The sequence below is a fragment of the Nuphar pumila genome, chromosome 6 (assembly GCF_984573655.1).
Source record: "Nuphar pumila chromosome 6, dmNupPumi1.hap1.1, whole genome shotgun sequence".
In the NCBI taxonomy this organism is placed as follows: domain Eukaryota; kingdom Viridiplantae; phylum Streptophyta; class Magnoliopsida; order Nymphaeales; family Nymphaeaceae; genus Nuphar; species Nuphar pumila.
The window spans coordinates 120,398,061-120,421,951 of NC_143254.1; the positions used below are offsets into that span (position 1 = coordinate 120,398,061).

Sequence of the window (23,891 nt, forward strand, 5' to 3'; positions counted from 1 at the left end):
AGATGAATATAAAGGATCTATAACGATTGGCATAGTTCCGCAAACAAACATGTCCATTCAATTAACAACATTTGTTATTTCACATGAAAGACGCACACAGAGAAGCCCTAGATCCCTTCTGCCAATACAGAATTAAGTGTATAAATATACAAACCTGAAAAAATAATGTATAAACCATCCTCATCATAAACAAACCATAATTTCAAACCATAGCAAAATATCCAGAGTAGTGGAAAAAAGAAAAAAGCATAACATGAAAATCTACATAACTCAAACAACAAAATCAATGCAAAAAATAATTCAAACTCCAAAAGCTTATAATACAGTAAGATAGAGAATACAGTAATAATAAAAAATCAGAAACATATATTGCATGTAGATGAACACAAAATTGAAACCTTATAATACAGTAAGATAGAGAATACAGTAATAATAAAAAATCAGAAGCATATATTGCATGTAGATGAACACAAAATTGAAACCATTGTTGTACCAAGACCTTGATTAAACAGAGACATAGGGCCACCTGAATCTGAAACATTATGAGAACACACAAGGCTATTGGTTATCAACCACATTTTTAAAAGAACTAGTATAAGTTTTTAAAAAGTTGACACAAAGTATATATTTCCATAAAAATAGCTATAGACTAAAATAGTTAAACATACATATCTAATCAATTGTTATTGCATAATAATTATTTTATAAAGGATATATATTTGCTATGGGATTGTATCTATAATCTAGTTGAAATCTCATGATACAAACTGTTATGACTCAATCTAACCTTATAGATGTGTTCAACATGGTTGATTTAGTAAGAATCCAATCTTGGATAATGTTATTTGAACAAAAAATGTGCTTTTTGGAGTCAAGAACAATCAATGCATTCATAGTTGCCAATTTTTAGATCACCCCAAAAAACTTGTGTACCAGTCAGATTCTGGTGACCCAAACGCATGTCTCCATTAAACGGAACATGTAAATCACATCTACATTGTTAGATGTGGCCTAAAAACAAAAAACAACAATAATAAAAAAGGCAGGGATTGCTAAGTCAATTATATTTCCAATCTTCTGTAGCAAACATTAACCTTTTTATAACCATAAATTTAAAAATCTCAAAGAAAATAGTATTTAGAAAATGACATGGTTGTTTGTATGCAAAGATGTTAATAGAGTTAAACTTGAAACTTATTTATAATTTAATAAAAAGGAGTTTTTATACTAGGTCATTTTCAAGTGATTGAAATGAGCTTCTCAAACATTTGATACTTCCATTTGTGGTTTCCAAAATAAGTTCTATATTGGTTTCTGGTATGGGTACACCTGATACACAATATGTTAGGGTGTATCGAGTACCAATACAACAATGGTTTGAATAGCCCTTCATCTTGGCATGGGTCCCTTGCCACGTTAGCATGCCCCCATGCATGCCAACCTCAAATCTTAGTCTTTTAAATGCCTAAAAAATGTTTTGAGTCTTTATTAGGAGTGGATATGAAGCTTTTAAACGTTCCTTGGGCACATTTGGAAGCATGAAAAAATCTCATAGGAAAAAGTATTTTTACCTATAAAAGGTTTTCATATGAAAAATTTCTCTATGAAATTTTTCTCTTGTTTGTGTGACACCAAATGCCAAGTTAGAAGAATCTTAAAATATTTTGATTAAGGTGAGGGCTGCCCTCAAAATTTAAATTTTTTTATAGGAAAAACTTCTCTAAGATGAAAATTTTCTTGTCAAAATCAAGGCAAAATAGAAAATTTTGCATTTAAAAGACTTTTTTGAAATGAATGAAAAAGTTGCAACTTTTCCTTCCTTGCACTTGCCCTAGCATTTCCTGCTTCTAAACATAATGTGTTAGTTCTTTATTATAATTGGATTTGGCTTTTACCAAATCTTACTCATTAGGCAGTGGAATAAAAAAATGATAGACTCACGATGGAACAAAATTGAACTAACAAAGAAAATAATTTTTATGTGGATGAGCCAACATGACCTACATCCATGAGTTCTTCTCTCTCTCTAGACGATGAAATGAGAGAGGTTTCCTTCCTTATTATATTGAGTTATACTGTTTAGAGTCTTTTTACAATGTAACTTATCCTGAGAACATACAAAAATATCTAGGACTCTACAATATTCATTTGGATTACATTGATAAGATTGAAATAGTTTATGAGTCTCTCTAGATGGTTTCACCAATTAAGGAGTCTTGTGCAACTGCAACCTATCAGGATAATGATCAACAACAGTTCTCTGGGATGGAGTCTCATTTGGTTGACTTCTATGACAATCAACCTCTTCTAGATGAGTATGGCTGAGAGTCCCACATGAATTGTCATTCTTAACATGCTCCCTCGAGCCGATCTCTATGAGATTGTGATTGTCTCTAAAGTGGGTGAATATTGGACTTGCCAATGGTTTAGTAAGAACATCTATAACTTGGCCATGTGTTGAAACAAATTGAACTTTAATTTCACCATTTGCAACCTTTTGCCAAACAAAATGATAGTCAATTTTTATATATTTGGTCCGAGCATGAAACACCATATTTGCGGCAAGCTAGGTGGCACTGAGATTATCGCACCATAGAATCAAAGGCTCATGAGATGGGACATTTAGTTCTCTTATCAACTTTTGAGCTACATTAGCTCAGAAATGACTGCTTTATATTCGACTTCAGTACTTGACCTGACAAGTGTCCACTGTTTGGTTGAGTTTCAAGACAAAAGATTTGAACCCAAAAAGGGTAGATAGCTTCCTATAGACTTTCTATTATCTGGACAACCTGCCCAGTCAGCATCAGAATAGACACTCAACTGCAAGGAAGTGAATTTCTTGATTTGAAGACCTATATTTATTGTCCCTTTCAAGTATCTGAGAATTTATTTGATGTGAGCCAATGTCTCTGCCTTAGTTCGTGCATGAATCGACGACTTTGTTAATAATATAAGCTATATCCGATTTAGTAAATGTGACATATTGAAGACTTTCAACAATGTTTCTGTACTCGGTATCATTTTCTAATTGGATTCCGTCATGTTTAGATAACACAACATTAGGTGCAGCAAGAGTGATCACGAGCTTGCAGTTAGTCATACTTATTTTTGTCAAAATATCCAAAATATATTTCATTTGACATAAAATAATTCCACCTATAGAATCTGAAACAACTTTAATTATGAGAAAACAATATAGTGGACCCAGATCTTTAATAGAGAATTATGATGCAAATTTTTGCATTATTTGATTTATTGTAATTTATGAGTTTTCTGTAATTATAATGTCATCAACATAAACTAAGATGAGCATGTGCAACTGATTGGTGTGACAAATGAATAAAGAAGGATCCAATTTGGATTCAGTAAAGCCTAATCTGTCTAAATAGACATGAAGTCTTTCAAACCAGGTCCTGAGAGCTTGTTTTAGCTCATAGATGGCTCAATCAAGTTTACAGACATAATAAGACTGATTCTTATCTTCAAACCCTTGTGGTTGAGACATGTAAACTTCTTCTTGTAGGATGCTATGAAGAAATACATTGTTAACATCTAATTGATGTATTGACCATTCTGAACTAACAACAATAGATAAGATCATTTTCACATACGTGAGTTTAATATCCAAACTAAAGGTTTCAAAGTAATCAACACCTTCATACTGACTATATCCTTTTGCATCAAGCCAAGCTTTCAACTTAGAAATTATTCCATCAGCATGTCTTTTGATTTTGTAGATTCAGTTGCAACCAATTAAATTTGTGGTTTTTTTTGGAGGAAAAAGAGTTCATGTTTGATTTTGATATAGGGCTCTAATCTCTTATTCCATATCCTGGCGTCACCTAGAATCAAAATTAGCATGGTCAACATTATAGGGCTCATTTTTATCATGTTTTATTTTACTTAGGAGAGCAATAGGGTGTTTGGGTCCAAAGAAAAGTCTTGGTTGCAGGGTTTCATTTTAGTATATGGTAACTATATGATGAGATCTAGATGGAGTGTAGTTAGAGAGATCTCCTATGAGATTCCCTGATTTTGAAATAGGTTCTAATGGGGGACATGAACGGTTCATGTGATGGCACCTCAGGAATGGATACTTCATCTAAAAGATTATATGGTTGACCATAATCTATTGGATTAGGTAGTTGTATAAGATTAACTAGTTTCCTATGGTTAATAGTTTCAACTAACTTGCTGGACAATTTAGAATTTTGAGTCTAGATCCAGTTAGTAACCTCTTTTGACGTGAGGGGTTCTTTGCTCCTAGCATATATAAAAATTTTCTCATCAAAAACCACGTCTAGAAGCAAACGTTTATGAGTCACTGCAACATAATATATGTATCATTTATAGTTGATTTTGTAACCCAAAAAGATGCATAACGGGGTTTGGACTTGGTTCAAGTTTGGATTTGACGTATGGGACAAGGTATGGATAACAGGTGCAACCACAAATTTTAAGGTATTCATAACCTGAGATACGATTGAACAAAAGTTCATAGGGCGATTTTTGACTCAAGGTTGCAGAGAGTAACTGGTTAATAAGGTAAATAGCGGTTCTAAAAGCATCAACCCAGAATTTTTTATCAAGACCAACATCAAATAATAGAGCCAAACTAGACTCAACTACATGTCTATGCTTCCTCTCAATGACTCTGTTTTATTGAAGGGTGTGAGGACACGAGAGCCACCTTTTAATGCTATAACTATTTAGAAAATTGGTAAAATTATCACTAACAAATTCACCCCCACTGTCACAGTGAAATATTTTGATTTCTTTTTCAAGTTGTTTTTTCACAATATTCTTTAAGTATATAAAACAAGGAAAATCATCTAATTTTCTATTCAAAGGAAATAACCAAGAAAATTTTGAGAACTATCAATAAGTAATGTATAATATTTAAAACCTTCCTGAGATAGAGTAGAACCTAAACTTCATAAGTCAACATGAACGAACTCTGATAAAGTTTGAACAAAATATTCAACTTTATCATATGACAATTTATGATTCATACTGATTACACAAGAAGAGCATAGTTCCATGTTATTATTCATAAATGAAATAGTTCCAGTTTTTCAAGATTTTCCAAACCTTGAAAACAGGATGACCTAAGTGATAATACCAAATTTTATCAAAAAATCGAAACTTATTTGCACCTATTCTAGCAACAGAATCTGTAGGGGATGAAGCCTTTTGATCATGCCCTCTGGATGACCATTAATATAGTCCTCCTTTAACCGGTCCTCTTAGGAGAGTAGTCCCGCTCCTCGATTCTTTTATACAAAAATCATTAGCATCAAGCTGAAATAAGCACTCATTATCTTTCATAAATCAAGATACTGATAAGAGATTTTTCTTGATAGAGAGAACAAGAAACACATCTCTTGATTTAAAGCTTTTATTTTCATGATGCAAAGAAAGATTACCTGTATTGGTAATAGGTAACTGAGTACCACTCATCATAATTGTGATACTCAATTTTATTTGTTAAACCTTGATCTTTAGCAATAACATGATGTGAAGCTCTTGTATATATATGGGTACCAGGCTAAATCTTGCATGTTGTTGAATGTCATAGTTATAAAGACTTTCGGAACGTCATAGAAGGTGCGAGCTGTGCGATTACAATGACCACAAAACTAACAAATAACCCGTCCTTCTCTCTGATTTTGAGGAGGACGTGTGGGACCAAATTGACCACCCTGATTATTGAAAATTTGGAAATGTTCTACAGGATCGATGAATCCCTATAGAGGTTGTTTATTATTTATAACATCTTTTCTTGATTGATCAACATTTCATAAATATCTACAAATGAGGGAAGGTCATCTCGAGTGATCGTCGAGGTGACAAAGCTCTCATAGTTCCTCGAGAGCCCATTCAAAGTATAATGAACAAGATTCTCATCATAGACAGGTTCACACATAGATGGCACATAAAGAATCTGAAATAAATTTTATGCAATCAAGGTACTCTACCATGCTCTTATATTCTTTCTTGATGTCTTGGAGTTCCTTCTTTAATTTAAGGATACAAACACTGGATTGAGATGAATATGCCCATTCTAAAGTAGTCTACGCCTTGTGAGCAGTAGAGATCCAAATAATTTGGCCTACTCAATAACATGGCGTGGATCCAACTTAGAGCAAGTTGATCTTCTTTCTTCCATATCAAATACTCAAGATTTGATTTCGTATCGTTTTCTTCTTTAATTGATTGACTTGGTGAGAACGATCCATGAGGATATTTGAACAAACCTTGAGAAAACATAATGGCTTCAATTTGCGACTTTCATAACATATAATTGTGTCTATCAAGTTTGTTAGACACAAAATAAAGGAATTTGGTACGAGAGACACAACGAATGATGATGTTAATGAAGAATTGGATGCCATGAGAAACACGACCACCGTCCAGAGAAATCTATGCACACGGGCATGATTATCGAGGTAGCTTGGCTTTTATACCATAAAAATGATACACTCACGATGGAACAAAATTGAAGTCATAAAAAACACAATAATTTTTAAGTAGTTCAGTCAACGTGACCTACATCCACGAGTTCCTCTCTCTCTCGACTAATTCAATCCTGTTACATCATATCTAGATGGGATTCCAATTTGGACTTCCTGCTTATTTTTTGGATTTGAATAAATTATAATCCATATCGTATCCGATTCGTTTCCGCCCGCCGAAAGTGCATGGGAACAGGGAGGTGGTGGATGTCCAGAGAGCAGTAGACGTCATACTGTATCTAACCCACACTCGGTTATATTCAATCCTCACCGCGCATCTCACCTGCGAAGCGTGAGATGTGATGGAGTGGCGCCCGCAAACATCTTCCAAAGTTAGATGGGAGGTGGCGATCGAAGATAACATCCAAACAACTATATGACGGTAACTGCTCTCATGTCTCCACCAGAGCAAGCCACGCTCTCAGCACGTACTTCGCAATTTACCCACCTGCCTCATCGCTCCATCCTCCTCAGCACCAGATAAAGGTAGTCTCTCTCTCTCTCTCTTCTATGGGATTCTGCGAACGCCAAAAATCTTCTCTGAGAATTGCATTTTTTTATACCTCTCGGTATTTAGCAGCAGTGGTGGGTGTTGTTAATATGGCGCTTTCTGAGGTGGAGACCTTTTCCTTCCAGGCCGAGATCAACCAGCTTCTCAGCCTCATCATTAACACCTTCTACAGCAACAAGGAAATCTTCCTTCGCGAGCTCATCAGCAACGCCTCCGATGTCTCTCTCTCTCTCTCTCTCTCTCTCCTTTGCTTCTGTTTTCATCCATATCCACCTTCTGTAAAGCGTCGAAATCGCGTTTTCTGGCGTTGAGCTTTTGCTTTTCTTTGATTTTAGCCACTATACCCATAATCTGAAACCGAAACTTGGAGGCGTTGCTTGTTTGTTGTTTGAATATGAGAGTGTTCTTCTGCGTTTCAGTCGTTACTTACCCATGTGCTGAACATAGCAGAAATTACTTGTATAATGTTATGAATTCTTGATTGCAAACTCTGGGAAATGGAAATGCGCAGTTTGGTTGGTGTTGAGTAAATATTTTCCTCTGTTCTCAGCCGTTGGTGAAATTGATTGTGGACTGATGTTGGATGTATGATCTGTCTGCATGTTTTATCTCCTCCATGCTAATCTCAATGCCTAGTCATAGTTTTCACCGTAGAACCTAGTTGTTTTCTTCTTGTCTTTTAAATCATGGTGTAGTGATGGTACTTCTTGGGGTTCATATTACTGTAATCTGTATTCTTATTCCCAATTTCGGCAGCTTTTCACCTGTGTAATGCCTTCAGTGAAGCTGGTTATTTTGTGGTTGTTCGTTTCCATTATCAAGTAGTTGATTCAAACCTTATTTTATATTAGGCATTGGACAAGATCAGGTTTGAGAGCCTGACAGATAAGAGCAAGCTGGATGCTCAGCCTGAACTGTTCATCAGGATCATACATGATAAGGTTAACAAGACTCTGAGCATAATTGATAGTGGAATTGGCATGACCAAAGCGGGTAGGAGTCTGTTTGATCTTTACATTGTGTTATCATTAGTTTTCTTTTGGGCTTGTTTCTATATTACTGATCAAGCTTGGTTGATGCAGACCTGGTCAACAATTTGGGAACTATTGCGAAGTCGGGAACGAAGGAATTTATGGAAGCATTGCAGGCCGGAGCAGATGTTAGCATGATTGGTCAGTTTGGTGTGGGGTTCTACTCTGCTTACTTGGTTGCCGAAAAGGTGATCGTCGTAACCAAACACAACGATGATGACCAATACATTTGGGAGTCGCAAGCAGGTGGCTTATTCACAGTTAGCAGGGATTTAACAGGTGAAAGTCTGGGAAGAGGGACCAAGGTTGTCCTTCATCTTAAGGAAGATCAGGTATACTTTTGATATTATCTTTCTTTGGAAGAAGCAAGTAGAAGTTTAGGGATTTAATAGAAGGTTTCCATTCACATTTGTAGGAAATGCAGTCAAATGATCTTTGAGTTAGTTTAATCCATAGTACCCAGTATCGGTGCCACCAATTTCTCAGCTAGGGTTTTCCTTGGGAGAGTTTTAAAAAACTGGTCTTTCTCAGGAAAATGTAGAATAATAAAAAATTATAAGAAAAATAGGACCTTAGTAGTATCTCTTTTTAATATATAAATGATTTTTTTAATAACATGATACTATCATAACATTAGCACGATATTTATGTTTGTATATATTTTGATATATTTTTCACATTTCTATCAGCAGTTGTGAAAAAAGCAATAATATTGTGATATTTTCAAAGCATCATCTATATGGTGACTGGTTTACTATATTGCTTATGCTAATCTACTAGATGACACTGATATTGCTGTTGAATAAAGAGTCTGCTAAAGATCGCTGTTTATTCTTCATATCGTAGTCTTGATCCAGGCATATTTTGAGGTCATAGTTCAGGAAAAGGATTGGCTTAATGATGGTAGTGATGAATTTATGTTTGTAATTTGACTCAGTTATTTTGTGGAGATTAAATTATTCCTTATAAAACTTGACCGCATTATATTCTGGACATACTTGCAGCTTGAGTATCTGGACGAGCGCAGGCTTAAGGATCTTGTGAAAAAGCATTCAGAGTTCATCAGCTATCCCATTTATTTGTGGACTGAGAAAACCACAGAGAAGGAAGTGAGTGAGGATGAAGAGGAAGAGATAAAAGAGGAGGGAGCTGTGGAGGAAGTTGATGCAGAAAAAGAAGAAAAGAAGAAGAAGAAAAAGGTGAAAGAGGTTTCTCATGAATGGGCTCTCATCAACAAGCAGAAACCAATCTGGATGAGGAAACCGGAAGAGGTCACTAAGGAAGAGTATGCATCCTTCTACAAGAGCCTGACCAATGACTGGGAAGACCACCTTGCTGTGAAACATTTCTCAGTGGAAGGGCAACTTGAGTTTAAAGCCATTCTCTTCGTCCCTAGGCGTGCTCCTTTTGACCTGTTTGACACAAGGAAGAAGGTGAACAACATCAAGCTGTATGTCCGTCGTGTGTTTGTCACAGACAACTGTCAAGAATTGATCCCCGAGTACCTTGGATTTGTGAAGGGTGTTGTTGACTCGGATGATCTCCCCCTAAACATCTCTCGCGAGACACTTCAGCACAACAAGATCTTGAAGGTGATAAAAAAGAACCTGGTGAAGAAATGCATTGAGCTTTTCAATGAGATTGCAGAAAACAAGGATGACTACAGCAAATTCTATGAAGCTTTCTCGAATAATATCAAGTTGGGCATACATGAGGATAGCCCGAACAGAGCCAAACTGGCTGAATTGCTGAGGTACTACTCGACAAAGAGCGGTGATGACATGACGAGCCTGAGGGATTATGTGACCAGGATGAAGGAGGGACAAAAGGACATCTACTACATAACTGGGGAGAGCAGGAAGGCTGTTGAGAATTCACCATTCTTGGAGAGGTTGAAGAAGAAGAGATATGAAGTCCTGTTCATGGTGGATGCAATAGACGAGTATGCGGTTGGGCAACTCAAGGAATATGAGGGGAAGAAGCTGGTATCAGCAACAAAGGAAGGCTTGAAGTTGGAGTTTACAGAGGAGGAGAAGCGGAAAAAGGAGGAGAAGAAGGCTGCATTTGAAGGGCTGTGCAAGGTGATGAAGGCTATACTAAGCGACAGGGTAGAGAAGGTGGTGGTCTCTGATAGAGTTGTCGACTCTCCTTGTTGCCTTGTAACTGGAGAGTATGGATGGACAGCAAACATGGAGAGAATCATGAAGGCCCAGGCACTGAGGGACAACAGCATGGCATCGTATATGTCGAGTAAGAAGACAATGGAGATCAACCCTGAGAACCCGATAATGAAGGAGCTGAGGAAGCGGGTGGAGGCTGAAAAGTATGACAAATCAGTGAAAGATCTGGTGCTGCTGCTGTATGAGACGGCTCTTCTCAATTCTGGATTCAGCCTGGATGATCCAAACACCTTCTCTGCAAGGATTCATCGGATGTTGAAATTGGGTTTGAACATTGGAGAGGATGAGGCTGGTGGGACTGAGGACACAGATATGCCAACATTGGAGGAGGTTGGAAATGAGGAGAGCAAGATGAAAGAAGCTGATTGAGCTGAAAGCAGAGTCTCTGGCGTTGAGTTTTTCTTCTTTTGTTATGAACTTTGATCTGTTCTGTTCTTCTTTCACTTTGTTTTTCTTATCCATAGTTTGTTACAGGTATATGTATTATTGTAATTAGGTAGTCATAGGTATATGTAAACTCTCTTTCCCCACCATACAGAGTAAATTGTGAATGTTTGTTTCCAGTAATAGTATCCTGTAAATGAGTCTTTCTGTTTTTCTTTTTCCTTCTTTGTAGAAGTAAATGGGTGTTTCTTGTTAAAATTGCTACCAGGTCTCAGTAGCTGAAGTGATGTGCTTGCCATCTTGATATGCTGCTTTCTGCTCGCTAACATTTCACCCAATTGCTCTTTTGTCTTCGATGGCATAGGCAACAGGAACAGCTATACACTATAACGCTGGCAGGCCTCTGCACTTGTTTCAATGGCAGCAAAATTTGAAAAGCAGGGGTGTAGGAACCTTCTCTTGAAAAGTCTGCATAATATTTAGCGAGTTGATAATGTTCTCACATAATACAAAAAAAAACAATATATTCATTATTTGATGGTTCGGGAGCAATACTTGGCACTTTTAAGGCTGGAATATCAATGGATGAGATGAGCTAATTAGATTTTTTAAAGGTTTCAGAAAGCAGGAAATTACAAAATGCCTTCGATGATATTAAAAAAATGCCTCTTAACATCAGGATGTGAAGCACGGTTTTCTCTGACAATAAAACGCCTGTTGACCTCTAGACAGTAATGGCACACAGTGGTCTTCCAAATATAGCTGACGCTAAGGACTAGCAAGAGGAACTGTGCCGGTTACCGTCCTGTGTCTTGGATCGGTGAGCATTGATCGGACGTTCACAAAGCCAACACTTCTCAGTGTTTCATCGAGATCTAAAGTGTAGTATTCATCGAGAAATGGCTCTGTGCTCTTCATCAGTGTGAATAAGACAGGAGGCAAATTCTAGTTTCACAAATGACAGACAAGAGTTAACATACCTTCAATAACTTAATAGAAAAATTCGATGGTATAATTTACCTGAAGCACCTTTGACTTTGGCTGCACAAAAATAAGAAAAAGGAGATCAGATTTGTGCCAATGAAAGAAATGTGTGAATCTTAGTCCTCCCCAACTTGTCTCTCTCTATATAGATATATATATATATATATATCGAGAGAGAGAGAGAGAGAGAGAGAGAGAGAGAGAGAGAGAGATACCGAATTATCTGTAATAACAACAGTGCCTCCTGGACGAAGAAGCCGGTAAGCTTCCCTGACCAGGCTAATGATCGCATGTTGTGGACATTCATGCATCTGTAATTTCAACAATACGGATGCATCATCACTAACATGGTATTCAAATTCTTCCTAATTTGCTAGAGGGGAGTTTATGATGAGTGTTAAGCTCTTCTGAAAAACAAGGGTTAACAAACACACACCAGTCGAACAAGGGAAATGAAGATACAGATTGATTTACAAGATTCATGGGATGCGTAGAAAAATTCAGACGCAAATCTACTAGTTTGTTGTGGCCTAGCAAAGAACATCATACCACATAAGCAAAGTTGACAAGGTCGAAGGAGGCAGAAGGCAATCCAGTGTCTTCACCCTTTGCATGAATCCATCTAACCATTCCATTTTTTCTTGGGGGTCTTGGCTTTTCCTTGTACCGTGCCACAGCTAGGAAGTAAGGAGACAAATCAAGCCCCTGTGTCACAATTGTGTGTACACCTTAAGTGTATTGGTCAAGGAAGACAAGTTCAATAAGATTTACTGGAACATGTCTAGGAGAATTTCATTCTCTTAAGACTTTGATTATTGTATAACATTGATAGAAATATAGAATGTCAAAAATTCAGAAAGACAAAGAAAGAAAATACCCACTGTAACTTTGGCGTTGGGGAATTTGTCAGCAAGGAATCCAGTACTAACTCCAATCGAGCATCCTATGTCCAAAATGTCTTTAACTTCCAAGCCTGGTGAATATTTGGAATGATGGTCCTCAATGGCTCGAAGCCAGCTTCCTCTCATCGCCTCATTAGCTTCTTCCGTTGATTTTGCATATGGAATTGCCCTCATGGCCATTGACATTGTTGCTGGCTCTACCTCTGCTGCTGCCTGATCTTAGTGACAAAGAAAACCAACCAATCAGACCCTTTGAGTTTTCAGTTAGAGGAAATTGACCTAGTAAAAACCATTGACAAGGTCACTGAGGGTGTGAAATGTGAAGAATGAAGCAATGAAGTAGACATCTAAGAAATGCCTTGCTGCATGAAGCATCAAGCTTTTAGGAAGGATAAGAAGTGAAAATTGCAAATGAATGCAAGCAACTAAAAACAGTGTTTTTACTTAAATACAATTTTAGACCTTTTTACTTTAAAATATTCGTCCTATATGTAGGTTTTGCCACAAAAACATAAATTTTAAAAGAAAGTACAATTCTTCTAACATGAAAAATAAAGTTCAACTTCATATCTCAAAAACAAGCTTTTCATTAACTGTAAGTGAACTTCTCATAAAGTTTACAAGTGGAAAGAAGCTTGTAACTTTATGGAAAGAAGCTTCCTAAGTAAATACTGTAATAAACAAGCTTTTAAGGTTTTAAGATACTTCCAGTAACCGAAAATACAATGAGAACTTCCCCAATTGTTCCTTTTTTTTTTAATTCACAAACTTTGATCAGTATGTCAGCGTTCTAAAATGAAGGCCACTAGCTAGGAAACCCTATTGTAGCTTGGTGAGGCAATTTGCAACAAAAAACAACTCTGCAAGTGGATAATGAACTGTAATGACTTGACGCAGAATCCAACCAATATGCATCTCATTTTACACCTGAAGGCATGATAGAAGTTGCAGTTAATAGGCTGCATGCAAACACCTCTAAGTCTCATTCTGTCTATTCTGGTCATACACCATCTTAATCACTGTGGCAAGGCAAGTAGAGGGACCCCAGAGGTACTACACATAACCTGGACCCTAGGACACAGCATTTCCACGTAGACAGGAAAAAATAGCAATGAAAAGACAATAAAAGAAAAAAGTAAGGAAAAATGACTACCAGCCATGAAAGGTTGCCTTCATCGTATGCATGGAAAGGATTCAAATAATCTGTTCAAAAATTGAAAAAAAAAATGTAAGGTATCTTTCTTATAATAAAATGATGTGCAATTCAAACAATGGAAACAGATGCATGATCCAGTAAGGTACTTTGTTCTGTACTTTGCCCACTGGGTCTCAGGCCTCTCAACCAAAGAGAGGGTGGAACCCAATCCCCAGGACACATGGCAGTGACCTGGGGAAGTGTGGGCCCCAGTTCAGGCCATGTGACAGGACAGCTAGGGCTGCAAATGGATCGGATATGATCAGATATCCAATCCGAGTCTGACATGATATTTCTGGATCTGGATCCTTTAAGCAAAGTTCAAATGTGCATTCGGGATGGATACGAATCTGTTGAATTGGATTACTTTTGGATTTGTGTCAGATTCGGATTAGCATTTTAAATCGGATCTGAGATTGATCCAGACTAAAATCTGACACGATTGCACTTTTTACATGTAAAATAGCTTGTTTCTGTTTTATTTTTTTCTGGATCCAGTATTATCACATGTATATTTGATTCGGATTCAACTTTACCTCATTGAATCTGATTCGGATCTACTACTTAACCAGATTCGGATCAAATCTGACAAGATTCTTCTCGATCCCGGACTGTTTGCACCCGCAGTGACAGCCAACACCGCCAGGTCACCCCAATCACAGCCTCGTGGCAGCCGTCTAAGCAGGGTGAGCCCATCTTTCATTACACGTGGCAGTTATAGCAGCCACCTGAGGGAGTTTGGGTCCCAACCCAGACTACCACAACAAACTCAAAGAGAAAATGACTGGCGGTAACCTATAGCGTCCCTGAAGAGGAAGCCCCGCGTTTTCACAAGATTTTATTTACTTTTGTTGACTTCCCAAAATACCCTGTTCGTGCCAGACATTATAGATAGGGATGGCAGTGGACCGGGGGAAAGCGGGGCTCCGCCCCGCCTTGCCCCGTTTGGACCGGGGATGAAGGGTATGAAACGGGGATGGAGGCGGGGACGAAGGTTAAAATCCATCCCCGTTCAGGGATGGAGGCGAGGATGGACGTACACTTTTCCCCACCCCGCCACAATCCCTGCCCTGACCCGTTCCATCACTTTTCCCCGCAATATCCACGCTCCGCCTCATCCCCATTTGAACCGGGGATGGAGGACATGAAACGGGGATGAAGGCAGGGGTGGAGACCTTGTCCCCCGCCCCGCCCCACCCCACCGCCATCCCTAATTATAGATGTGGCCGCGACAATTAATGTCGACTTGATCCTTAGATTTTCTTGGCAGTCACCCTCTCTTACTACCTAACCCAAGCAACATTACCACATGCAATATTTAGCAGTGAAGTATTTGGGCCTTACAGTCTGGATACACAAGTGAGGTGTTCTCGACGATCTCCTTTTCCTTGTAGACTTGGGATGAAAGGATCTCTTGTGTCATCTTAGTCCATGGGATGTTCTTTTTCTCTGCCGTGCTGCCACATTTAAAAACAACAAAAAGAGGAGGTTATTTGAGTCATTTTGGTGGTCGCCCGTTTTTTATAACTCAATCCTTCTAATCACAAGTTTCACGTAGGGATGGCAGTGGATCGGGAGGAAATGGAGCCCCGCCCAGTTTGGTGTCTTTGGACTGGGAATGGAGGATATGGAAGCTGGGATGGAGGATAAAATGGGGAATGGACTTAAGCTTTCCTCCGCCCTGTTCCCGTCCTTGATCCTCGCCTTGCCCCCCGTCCTTCTTTAGAGATGACAGTGGACCCAAGGAAAACGGGACCTGTCCTGTCTCGCCCAGTTTAGACAGGTAATGGAGGACATGAAACGGGAATGGAAGTTAAAATCAAAATTGGAGATGAAAAGTAGGATGGGGTGGAGACCTTGTCTCCCGCCCCGGTCCACTGCCATCCCTAGTTCCACATACTCAACAATGAAGCAAGGTTGCATTTGGGGTTATAACATATATATTTCCCAATACTAGAAAGTAGGTGAAGTGTAAAACCGCAGCATAAGTGTATAAAACATGCCTTGATATGTGAAGCACAACATTCATTTTTTAGACTGTAAAGCTTCCTTACACAAAAAGCAGGGGCCAGCTTGAACTTGCCCCACCAAATTCACATTGAAAACCAAAAGCATCCCTCTAAACACTCAAGGTGGTGACCATGCAACCAAGAAGCCTCAAACCAGCCCAGCCCAGCCCAGCCCAAATTGAGCGAGCCTAGACGCTACCAGCCTACACGATCTGGGGGGCTAAGCGCCAACTTGAGCCGATCAAGTCTTTTTATTTTTTATTTTGCTAAGAATGGTTATTGTGGTACCTGATGAAAACCTGCCTGGCACCCAGTTTGAGGAGAGAGTAGAAGGGTTTGAAGGCAATGATGGCAACAACGAGGCGGGAGAGTGGCGTCTCCCCTGCCCATCTCGGCCTCTCCAGGGGACCCTCCTCGTAACTGCTGCTGCTGCTGCTGCTGCTGCCTCTGCCTTGGCTCGTCACCTGCACCATGGAAACTCTCCTCCTCTCTCTCCGTCTGGCTCGAGGCACCACCTGTGAGCCCAAGGCTCGTGATGGGTCAGCCTTCTTGGTTGGTGTTGGCTGGGCCAATGCCATCGTAAAACCAGTATTGATCTCTCTCTCTCTCTCTCTCTCTCTCTCTCCATTTATATATTGGGGGGATATCGATGGCCTTATCTGCTCGATAGCCTTCTCACCTACAATCCTCTTATCGCACGATGACACGTGGATGTTGAATTGGCAAAAAATCTAGGTGTCAGACACTGAACACTGGTTTTCTTTTAGAAACTGTTGGTAGCTGCTGGAATCTCTAAGGTGGACACGGGGTGGGGTATCCAATAGACTTTCTTTCGGGTACCCGATCCAAGTTGAGGCAGCTTTTGTCTGCATGCCGTGTGATCGCGATCCATCACAATGTATCACGGATCGCCCAAAAACGTCGGTTTTTCTTAAAAAATAAGGTAAATTTGTTTCGTTTTTCAGTTTGTACCAATCGGTTGTTGATGGGGTGGTCGTCGTATCCATTTATAAAACAAAAAAGGATCCCCTCGTACCATATATGAGGGTGTGGGTGCCCTCATGTGTCGCTAAGGACCGTTGGATGGGATTGAATACAACCGCCCATCCCTCGATACTCACCCAAGAGACAGAGCGACACCCGTTAAACACCAAAAAAAAAAAAAAAGATGACATCTAATTTTGTGATTTTCCCTCTAATCCTTTTATCTTCCCCCTCGCACCCTCTTTCCTTCTTCCTCGCCTGTAAACCCTATAAATTTGTAATATTTTTTATTAGAAATAAATGTGAATTTAATGTTAAAATATTATTTAAACTTAAAATAATATTTAATTATAATTAAAGCTTTAATTTGGATTTCAAATGAATCTTAAACTGAGAATTTAATTTGAATTGAGTGTGCATTTGAATTTGAAGTCTCATCAAATTTAGATTTTAATTTTTAGAATTTAAATTAGGATTTTGATTTAATTTAGATTTAATAAATCTAAATATCCTATTTGGATTTGGATTTGGATTTGATTCAAATTTTCATCTACACTATAATTAAATTGAATGACAATTCAAAATTTAAATTATCCAATAATTTGAATCTTTGAGAAATTGAATTTAGAATTTTAATAGAATAATTAAAAAAATTCATCATAATAAAGCTGAATAGGATCTCAGACGAATTTAGGTTTAATTTGATATGTATATAATACAATTGTATTAAATTAGAATTGGGTTTGTATGGATTTGAAATCCAAATTTTAAAATAATATAAAATATAAAATATAGATTTTATGAAATAAAAAACTTGAATTAACTAAGTTTCATAAAATGGTAGAGGTCCATAGGGTGGGTCATCCCCTTATGTGGGTCCATCCTATATGGCATCTCATGCTGGAATTTAATTTAAAAGTATAAGTTAAAAACCTTAGCTAAAATATCTTTCTAAAAGTTTTCTAAAAAAAAAAACAAGTAAAGAAAAAAATAAATTCAAAACTTACCAAACAAGTGGTGTAATAGTGTTAGGCTAAGTAGTTTTAAAAATTGGTAAGTTTGGTCTAGAACTTGAGGAATTATGAAAGGTTTAAAAGAGGGAAAAATTCTATAAAGAGTCAAGGAGAGGCGCATGGCTCCCCTCCCCCCATTATTGGTCGCTTTAGAATTTTCCAAGTCTCTCTCTTTCTTATTTTCTTCACATCTCTCTCTCTTTCTTAACTTCATGTTCATTTTCCACCTCTTCTCATTCTTTCTTAGTTGAGAGAAGCCATTAGAGTTATATTCAAGGTTGGAGGTACTACTTTGACATTTGAAGATGGGAGATGAAGGGTTCCACCATTTCGAAACTACATACGAGATAGGTACATTAAACACGTAGGCATGGATCGATCTAAATGCATGGGATATGCATATGAATTGTTTCAAGATCTGAATCAAGGGTGGATCATACCTTGGAACAACAAAAATAGATTTGATTTTGGTTTTAAAAGCAATTTTGGTGAAACCATATCACCATATTCGGTTTTTGAAAACCGATTTGACAAAAAAAAATCAAATTTTGAAGCCTTTAAGTAAAATCGGTTGTAGAAGGGATTAGATCTATGATTGAGTATTGGATCTCCATTATTTCCAGCATATTTAGTGTATGAATGATGTATTTATGTGTTATAAGCATGATTCATAAGTTCTAAAATTTATTTGGGCATGAATCTTGGTTTAAATTAACACTACAAGAAATCTATGGATTAGCGACGGACGCTATCCGACGATAATCCATCGCAAATCTGTTTAGCTACGGATTGACGACGGCTTAGCGATGGATATATTTTGTCTCAAAATCCATCGGTAATTAGCAAAAAAAATTTGTCGCTCATCCGTCGCTAAGTTGCAATGGAGTTTGAGACAAAACATTTTTGTCGCTAATTAGCGATGGATTTTGAGATATAATGTTTTCATCGCAAATTCTGTAACTAATTCTAATTTCAGAGATGACTAATTTTTTCTCGCTAATCCATCGCAAAATTGCGATGCATTATTTCTCTCACAAATTTTCATCGCTACTTAACATTTTTCTTGTAGTGTAAGTATAGTGTTTTATAAAGGGATTTAGGCAAAAAACTGTTTGGAGTTTTTGTTGTATGCTAAAAATCAGTTAGTAGTAACATGTTAATTAGTTGATTTCATGTTAAAATTATTAACTAGCATGTTAGTACATCGGTAAAACCATGATTTGATGTTTTTATTAGTCCCCGTGCAATTAATGGATGGATGCATGTCTATTTGGATAGATCCATGAATGAAACATGATTTAGGGATGATGCGTGATAATGTTATGATTGTTGCTAGCATGAAAAGGCTTAAATAATTGCTGCAATGTGCTATAGATAGGTTTAGATTATCTGCAATTATAGTTGATCATGTTCTGATATCATCATTGATCTTGATTATGTAATATATTGTGAGTTTTGAATTCACTGGTATGTTGTTCTTATTTTTAACCTGGTTAGTTTTAGAAAAAAAACTTATATCTTTAATAATACAAGCTTAATAAATAAAATAAAAATACTAGACTGTTCTACACATCTGGGGCTTGATTTTAGAATATTATTTCGTCCCATTTGAACCAATTTTGAGGACAAAATATTCATTGCAATAGAACACAGGTTTTCAGTTCTGCCTGCAGGACTGTTTTGACCAATTGTTTTAAAAAAATCTAGAAACCTAATCAAAATGACTTAAAACAATTTGTGAAAAAATTAAGTGGAATCCAATACATATAAAAAGATCCTATAAAAATGATTTTTTTTAAATGAGTTCACAATAAATCACAGAAATTTCTCCAAGTTGGGATAAATTTTTGTAGTTTATATAATCTGACGTATAGTTTTCCACAATAGGGTTCGGTTACAAAAAATTTATAATTTTAATATACATGATTTTGAAGTTTTGTTTCTTGGATTGTATTCTTGACATGTTAGGGCAACTAAATTTAAATTTTAAGGGCTAAAACTACTCTTTATGATTTTCTGTGATTTTTTTAAAATCAGGTAAACAGGGATCCAAATTACATGATTAACATTTGTTAATGCCTAGTTGTTTCTTACATTGCTAAACATGATGAGTGGTGCTTAAAACTTGATTTGTGATGAGATATGTATGTTAATTGAATCTTCTTTATTATGAATCATGAATGTTAAAAATTCATATGTCATATATGATAATGTACATTATGCATCATGAGGCATGATCTTTGAGAAATAAATGAATGCACTTATAATTTTGTTGAATGAGCATAGTCATGAATGAATTATGTATGCAGCCTTTATGTAAACATGTGCACATATAATATAGTGTATGCATAATGATAATGAATATGTTGTATGAGCATGAACATAACTCATGAGTTAGCCTGGGTTTGGTGAGACTCACAGGTAGTTATGGAGCACCAAGAATTGAAAAGACTAGACAAACATGTACATAATCACATAACTGCCTTAAAGAAGTCATGCTCAAAGTTACCCAGAGATGGGGTTTGAACTATGAGCAGTTTGAATGAGTTAAAAACAATATTGTGTTATGGAGTCTCCCTAAGTGGAGCTTGGGCTAGTGCTTTCGTGTGTTAAAAGCACTTGAATTTAATTTATGAGCTTAATGTTAAATAATATTAAATGACCCATTCAAACTCAAGACCACCTTGGAGAGGGTGGTGGTACACTCAATCAGATGACTGTTGCTGCTTTTTAGAGAGCTAGGCATCTTTGTTGGTACCCAGTCGTTGGTCGTAGGGGGTTGAACTATTGTATGACCTAGGTAGTAGGTCTCGAATCTTTGTAGAGTAGAAATCAATTCTGTATGGACCACTCAAAGTTCTCTCAGTCATTCCACGTCAGGAATCATGTATCAAAATCTAGTGTTTTCAGCCTATTTTAAAGTTATTCTAACTTTAACTTAATTTTTATCACCCAAAACAACATCATTAAGATTTTTTTTCAAGTAATAATTTAAGCTAAAGGATTTTAGCTTTCAAACAAGCCAAAAAGCAAGTCAATACAATATCTGAGTAAACAATTATGACCAAAACAATGTAACTTATTAAATAAAAATCTAGTTTTTCTGGTATGGCTGACTTTGAGCATATTTTTTACCATAAAAATGTTTAAATTTGGTTTTATTCTTAAAAGATGAATTAAAGTATAAGATGTTAGCTTTTCAACATATCAAAAATTACCTCAATAGGACATTCAGATAGGAAGTTATGTAAAAAAATTTAACCTGTCGGCATGTGTCATTGGCACTTTTACCAAAAAGTGTGGACGACACATGGGCAATTTGGATGTGTCATTAACACTTTTTCCTATTTGTTGTTAGCACTATTTGTCATCAGCACTTTCAAATGATTCAAAACGTGTGTCATTTGAAGAAACCTGCCAAAAAGCACTTTCAAATGATTCAAAACGTGTGTCATTTGAAGAAACCTGCCAAAACCCTATCCCTATCTCTATCCCTATCCTCCTAAAAATAGAAAAACAAATCTCACCTAATCCTAAACTATCCAAACTACCAAGACCTATCTAACCCCTAAAATCATACTAAAAGGACCTTTAACCAATCAAAAGTGCTTATTTGAAAGGTAGCCAATAGGATCATGCCATGTCAACTTTAGACAGATCCAGATATTTGGATCTTAGATCCATAGGATTATGATCCAAATCTATAAAAAAAACTATAAATAAGGATTCACCCCCTATTTCAGTATCTAGAGATCAAGACCTAGTTGCACTTATACTCTGTACAACTAGACCTAGTCTTATCTAGCCTAGCTATGCCTACTTAGCCTACCTTAGGACCCAGATCCTCTATCTCACCCACTTTTGGAGCTCGTGCCTAGCCAAAGTGCTGCCCAAGTTTTATTGCACTCGCCACATCATAAGAAAGGGCTACCTAAGTCGGCTGCGAGATTTGGTTTTGCTTTTCATGTTTGTTTTATTTTAAAAGTGTGGAGTTTTCTAACAAATATCATATTTATTGTGTTTTTGTGCTTTTTTTGAGCATTGGTGGTGCTCTGCACCATCAACTTCACCTTTTTTTTAGACATGCATGCGAGGTATGTGAATTTGCAAGTTGAAGACCGGCAGTGAAGATTTCAATGTCTTGGTGAGGCTGACCTGTACTCAATGAAGTTGAAAAGGTGTGCCATTTGAAGAGCAAACCCTACAATTCTCGAATTTGGATTCAGTTTTGGTGGACTGTAAAAAAAAACTTTTTAGAAAAAACCTTCTTTTTGTTCTTTTCAAAATTGAAGTCCAACTAAGCTTTAGGGCACATGATTGTGTTCTTGGGAATACGTGCAGTACTATCTGGGGTGGTCATGGATTACATGTTGTTGCTTTTTTAGTTGCTAGAAAACGTAACTTTGGTCGAGCACTCACCTTTCACATAACACGCGGGAAGAAGAGTTAAACCCCTTAATGACCCACTGGGAGATGATATTGGGGATGTTGGAGTTGGTGGTTGGCTGTTTACTTTCACTAGAATCCCTGCTCATCATCTCAACCCTCCAGCGATCACTGAAACGCCAACCGACAGTAAAACTATTCTGGATGCTCCACTTTTGAGGTTCTTGAGAGTTTTTGCATAGTACTCTAATCGAAGGTCACCACCCACTTGTTGCTAAGCTTCTTCTCTGACAGTCCTTGATATGATGTATTTGTATTCTTGAGCTTTAGAACCCCTCTGACTAGTGGAGATTTCTTTGGCCCACACACACTTATGGCGATGGAGCCAATCAACACTTCATTAGGATGATCACCTATACCCATGGCGGCCTATGGACAGGCCGCTGAATTATGAGTAATCCCACATGTTTTTTCAGCGTTATTCATAGGAGTCCTGAGCTTGGAGACATAACTAGTCCCTTTTTCCTCACAAAAGATCAAGTTTGTATTACTCAAGGACCAGCTTCTACTGCATCATCTGCACACCGTCCTCCTCCTGAAGTTTTAGAACAAGCATTTTTCACCCAACATGAGTCATGACCTATTCAAACTAGTGGGGGGTCTGAGCCTTGCAAGCCTACGTTGGGATCTCAAGAAAAGTCTAGAAGTAACAATAGACCAGACCTCCTCCTCATTGCATTAGTTCTCAATAGTAGCAGGATGGCTTAAGTCATCACAACCTTCAGTAAAAAGATCTGCATTCTTCCAACTTATTAGAAGACAAAGCATGAGGAACAGTGACAGACGCTAACAATACTAAATTCCAAATATTTTGTTGTTTTGCATATGATTTGAATAAATTTGAAAACGTATATATTCTATTTTTTCTGAGAGAAATAAAGTTTCATTGATATAGCATTAAAGCAGTGGAAATAATAGTAGGGAGTGATGAGATATCATGCCCACAAAAGTCAGCGAATAGAGACACATGGTATTCACATACTCTGTTTACAGCCTTATACAAAAAATGAATCCCTTGTTTACAGTCCAAATAGGGTAGCATAGGACACATGAGCAGGATAGGAGATGCAGGGAGAAATATTCCCTTGTAAAAGCTACATGACCATTAGATGATGATGTGATGTCCCCCAATCCGGTCTATCATGGTGTATGTTCTCCCCCGATGATTCACTGAATCCCACGTCTGTGTTCGGGGGTCTGAATGAGCACCACGTATACAAGCACATGGGGCTCGTATTCCCGTGTATGTTGACATCACTTAGCATTGGAGTCTGGTGTGGTTGCAAAGACTTCAGTACCCTTTCTTGCTATTCTTCTCATAAAGCAATGGTTTGAGAAAATGACAAAAATGCCCTTCATTCAAAAAAGAAAAAACAAACAGTTCAAAAAAAGGACAAACATGTCCTCCATCTAGAAAGTCGAGGATGATGTTGACTCTTAAAAGTCTTCTTCTTCTTTCTCCGTAAAACACTATAAAACCCTCTCTCTCTCTCTAGAGAAGAAATCAAGGGAGACAAAGAGTTCTCCCTGAAGAAGGCCATGAACATCAACCCTCTCACTCTCTCTCCCTTTTCTCCCTAATTCTGTGCACATCCAACATACAATCCTACATTGCTCCATTAAACACTGATTGACCTGCACACTGACTGTAGCATCGTTCAACTTGATGAGTTGTGGAGCCTGATTCATAGTTTTTGCCTTTACAGGAGGGGGTTTGGGGGCTCCTCCCAGCGT

General features: G+C 37.5%; 2 protein-coding genes across 2 annotated transcripts; one reads left to right on the top strand and one right to left on the bottom strand.

Moving 5' to 3' along the window:
- The first annotated feature begins 7,099 nt into the window (after positions 1–7,099).
- Positions 7,100–10,747, top strand: LOC149835953 (heat shock protein 83-like). The gene is made up of 4 exons (XM_090008871.1): positions 7,100–7,247; positions 7,881–8,022; positions 8,112–8,392; positions 9,065–10,747. Exons 1-4 carry the CDS (start codon positions 7,119–7,121, stop codon positions 10,607–10,609), a joined length of 2,097 nt encoding a protein of 698 aa, XP_089864997.1. The 5' UTR covers positions 7,100–7,118; the 3' UTR covers positions 10,610–10,747.
- Positions 10,748–11,123: 376 nt separating this feature from the next.
- On the bottom strand, positions 11,124–16,336 carry LOC149835954 (uncharacterized). Its single transcript, XM_090008870.1, has 8 exons — positions 16,003–16,336; positions 15,050–15,162; positions 13,664–13,713; positions 12,490–12,723; positions 12,158–12,313; positions 11,824–11,919; positions 11,645–11,665; positions 11,124–11,569 (listed from the first exon to the last, which is right to left on the bottom strand). The coding sequence occupies exons 1-8, from the start codon at positions 16,290–16,292 to the stop codon at positions 11,393–11,395; spliced, it is 1,137 nt and encodes a 378-aa protein (XP_089864996.1). The 5' UTR covers positions 16,293–16,336; the 3' UTR covers positions 11,124–11,392.
- Positions 16,337–23,891: the final 7,555 nt, after the last annotated feature.

Excerpts from the sequence above, each read along its gene's own strand:
- LOC149835953 (XM_090008871.1), top strand. The coding sequence starts at position 7,119 with ATGGCGCTTTCTGAGGTGGAGACCTTTTCCTTCCAGGCCGAGATCAAC. Across the intron at positions 7,248-7,880 it reads TCATCAGCAACGCCTCCGAT|GCATTGGACAAGATCAGGTT; the intron begins GTCTCTCTCTCT and ends ATTTTATATTAG. Across the intron at positions 8,023-8,111 it reads AATTGGCATGACCAAAGCGG|ACCTGGTCAACAATTTGGGA; the intron begins GTAGGAGTCTGT and ends TGGTTGATGCAG.
- LOC149835954 (XM_090008870.1), bottom strand. The coding sequence starts at position 16,292 with ATGGCATTGGCCCAGCCAACACCAACCAAGAAGGCTGACCCATCACGA. Across the intron at positions 12,724-13,663 it reads AAGGCAACCTTTCATGGCTG|GCAGCAGCAGAGGTAGAGCC; the intron begins GTAGTCATTTTT and ends CACTAAGATCAG. Across the intron at positions 11,570-11,644 it reads CAAAGTCAAAGGTGCTTCAG|AATTTGCCTCCTGTCTTATT; the intron begins GTAAATTATACC and ends TTGTGAAACTAG.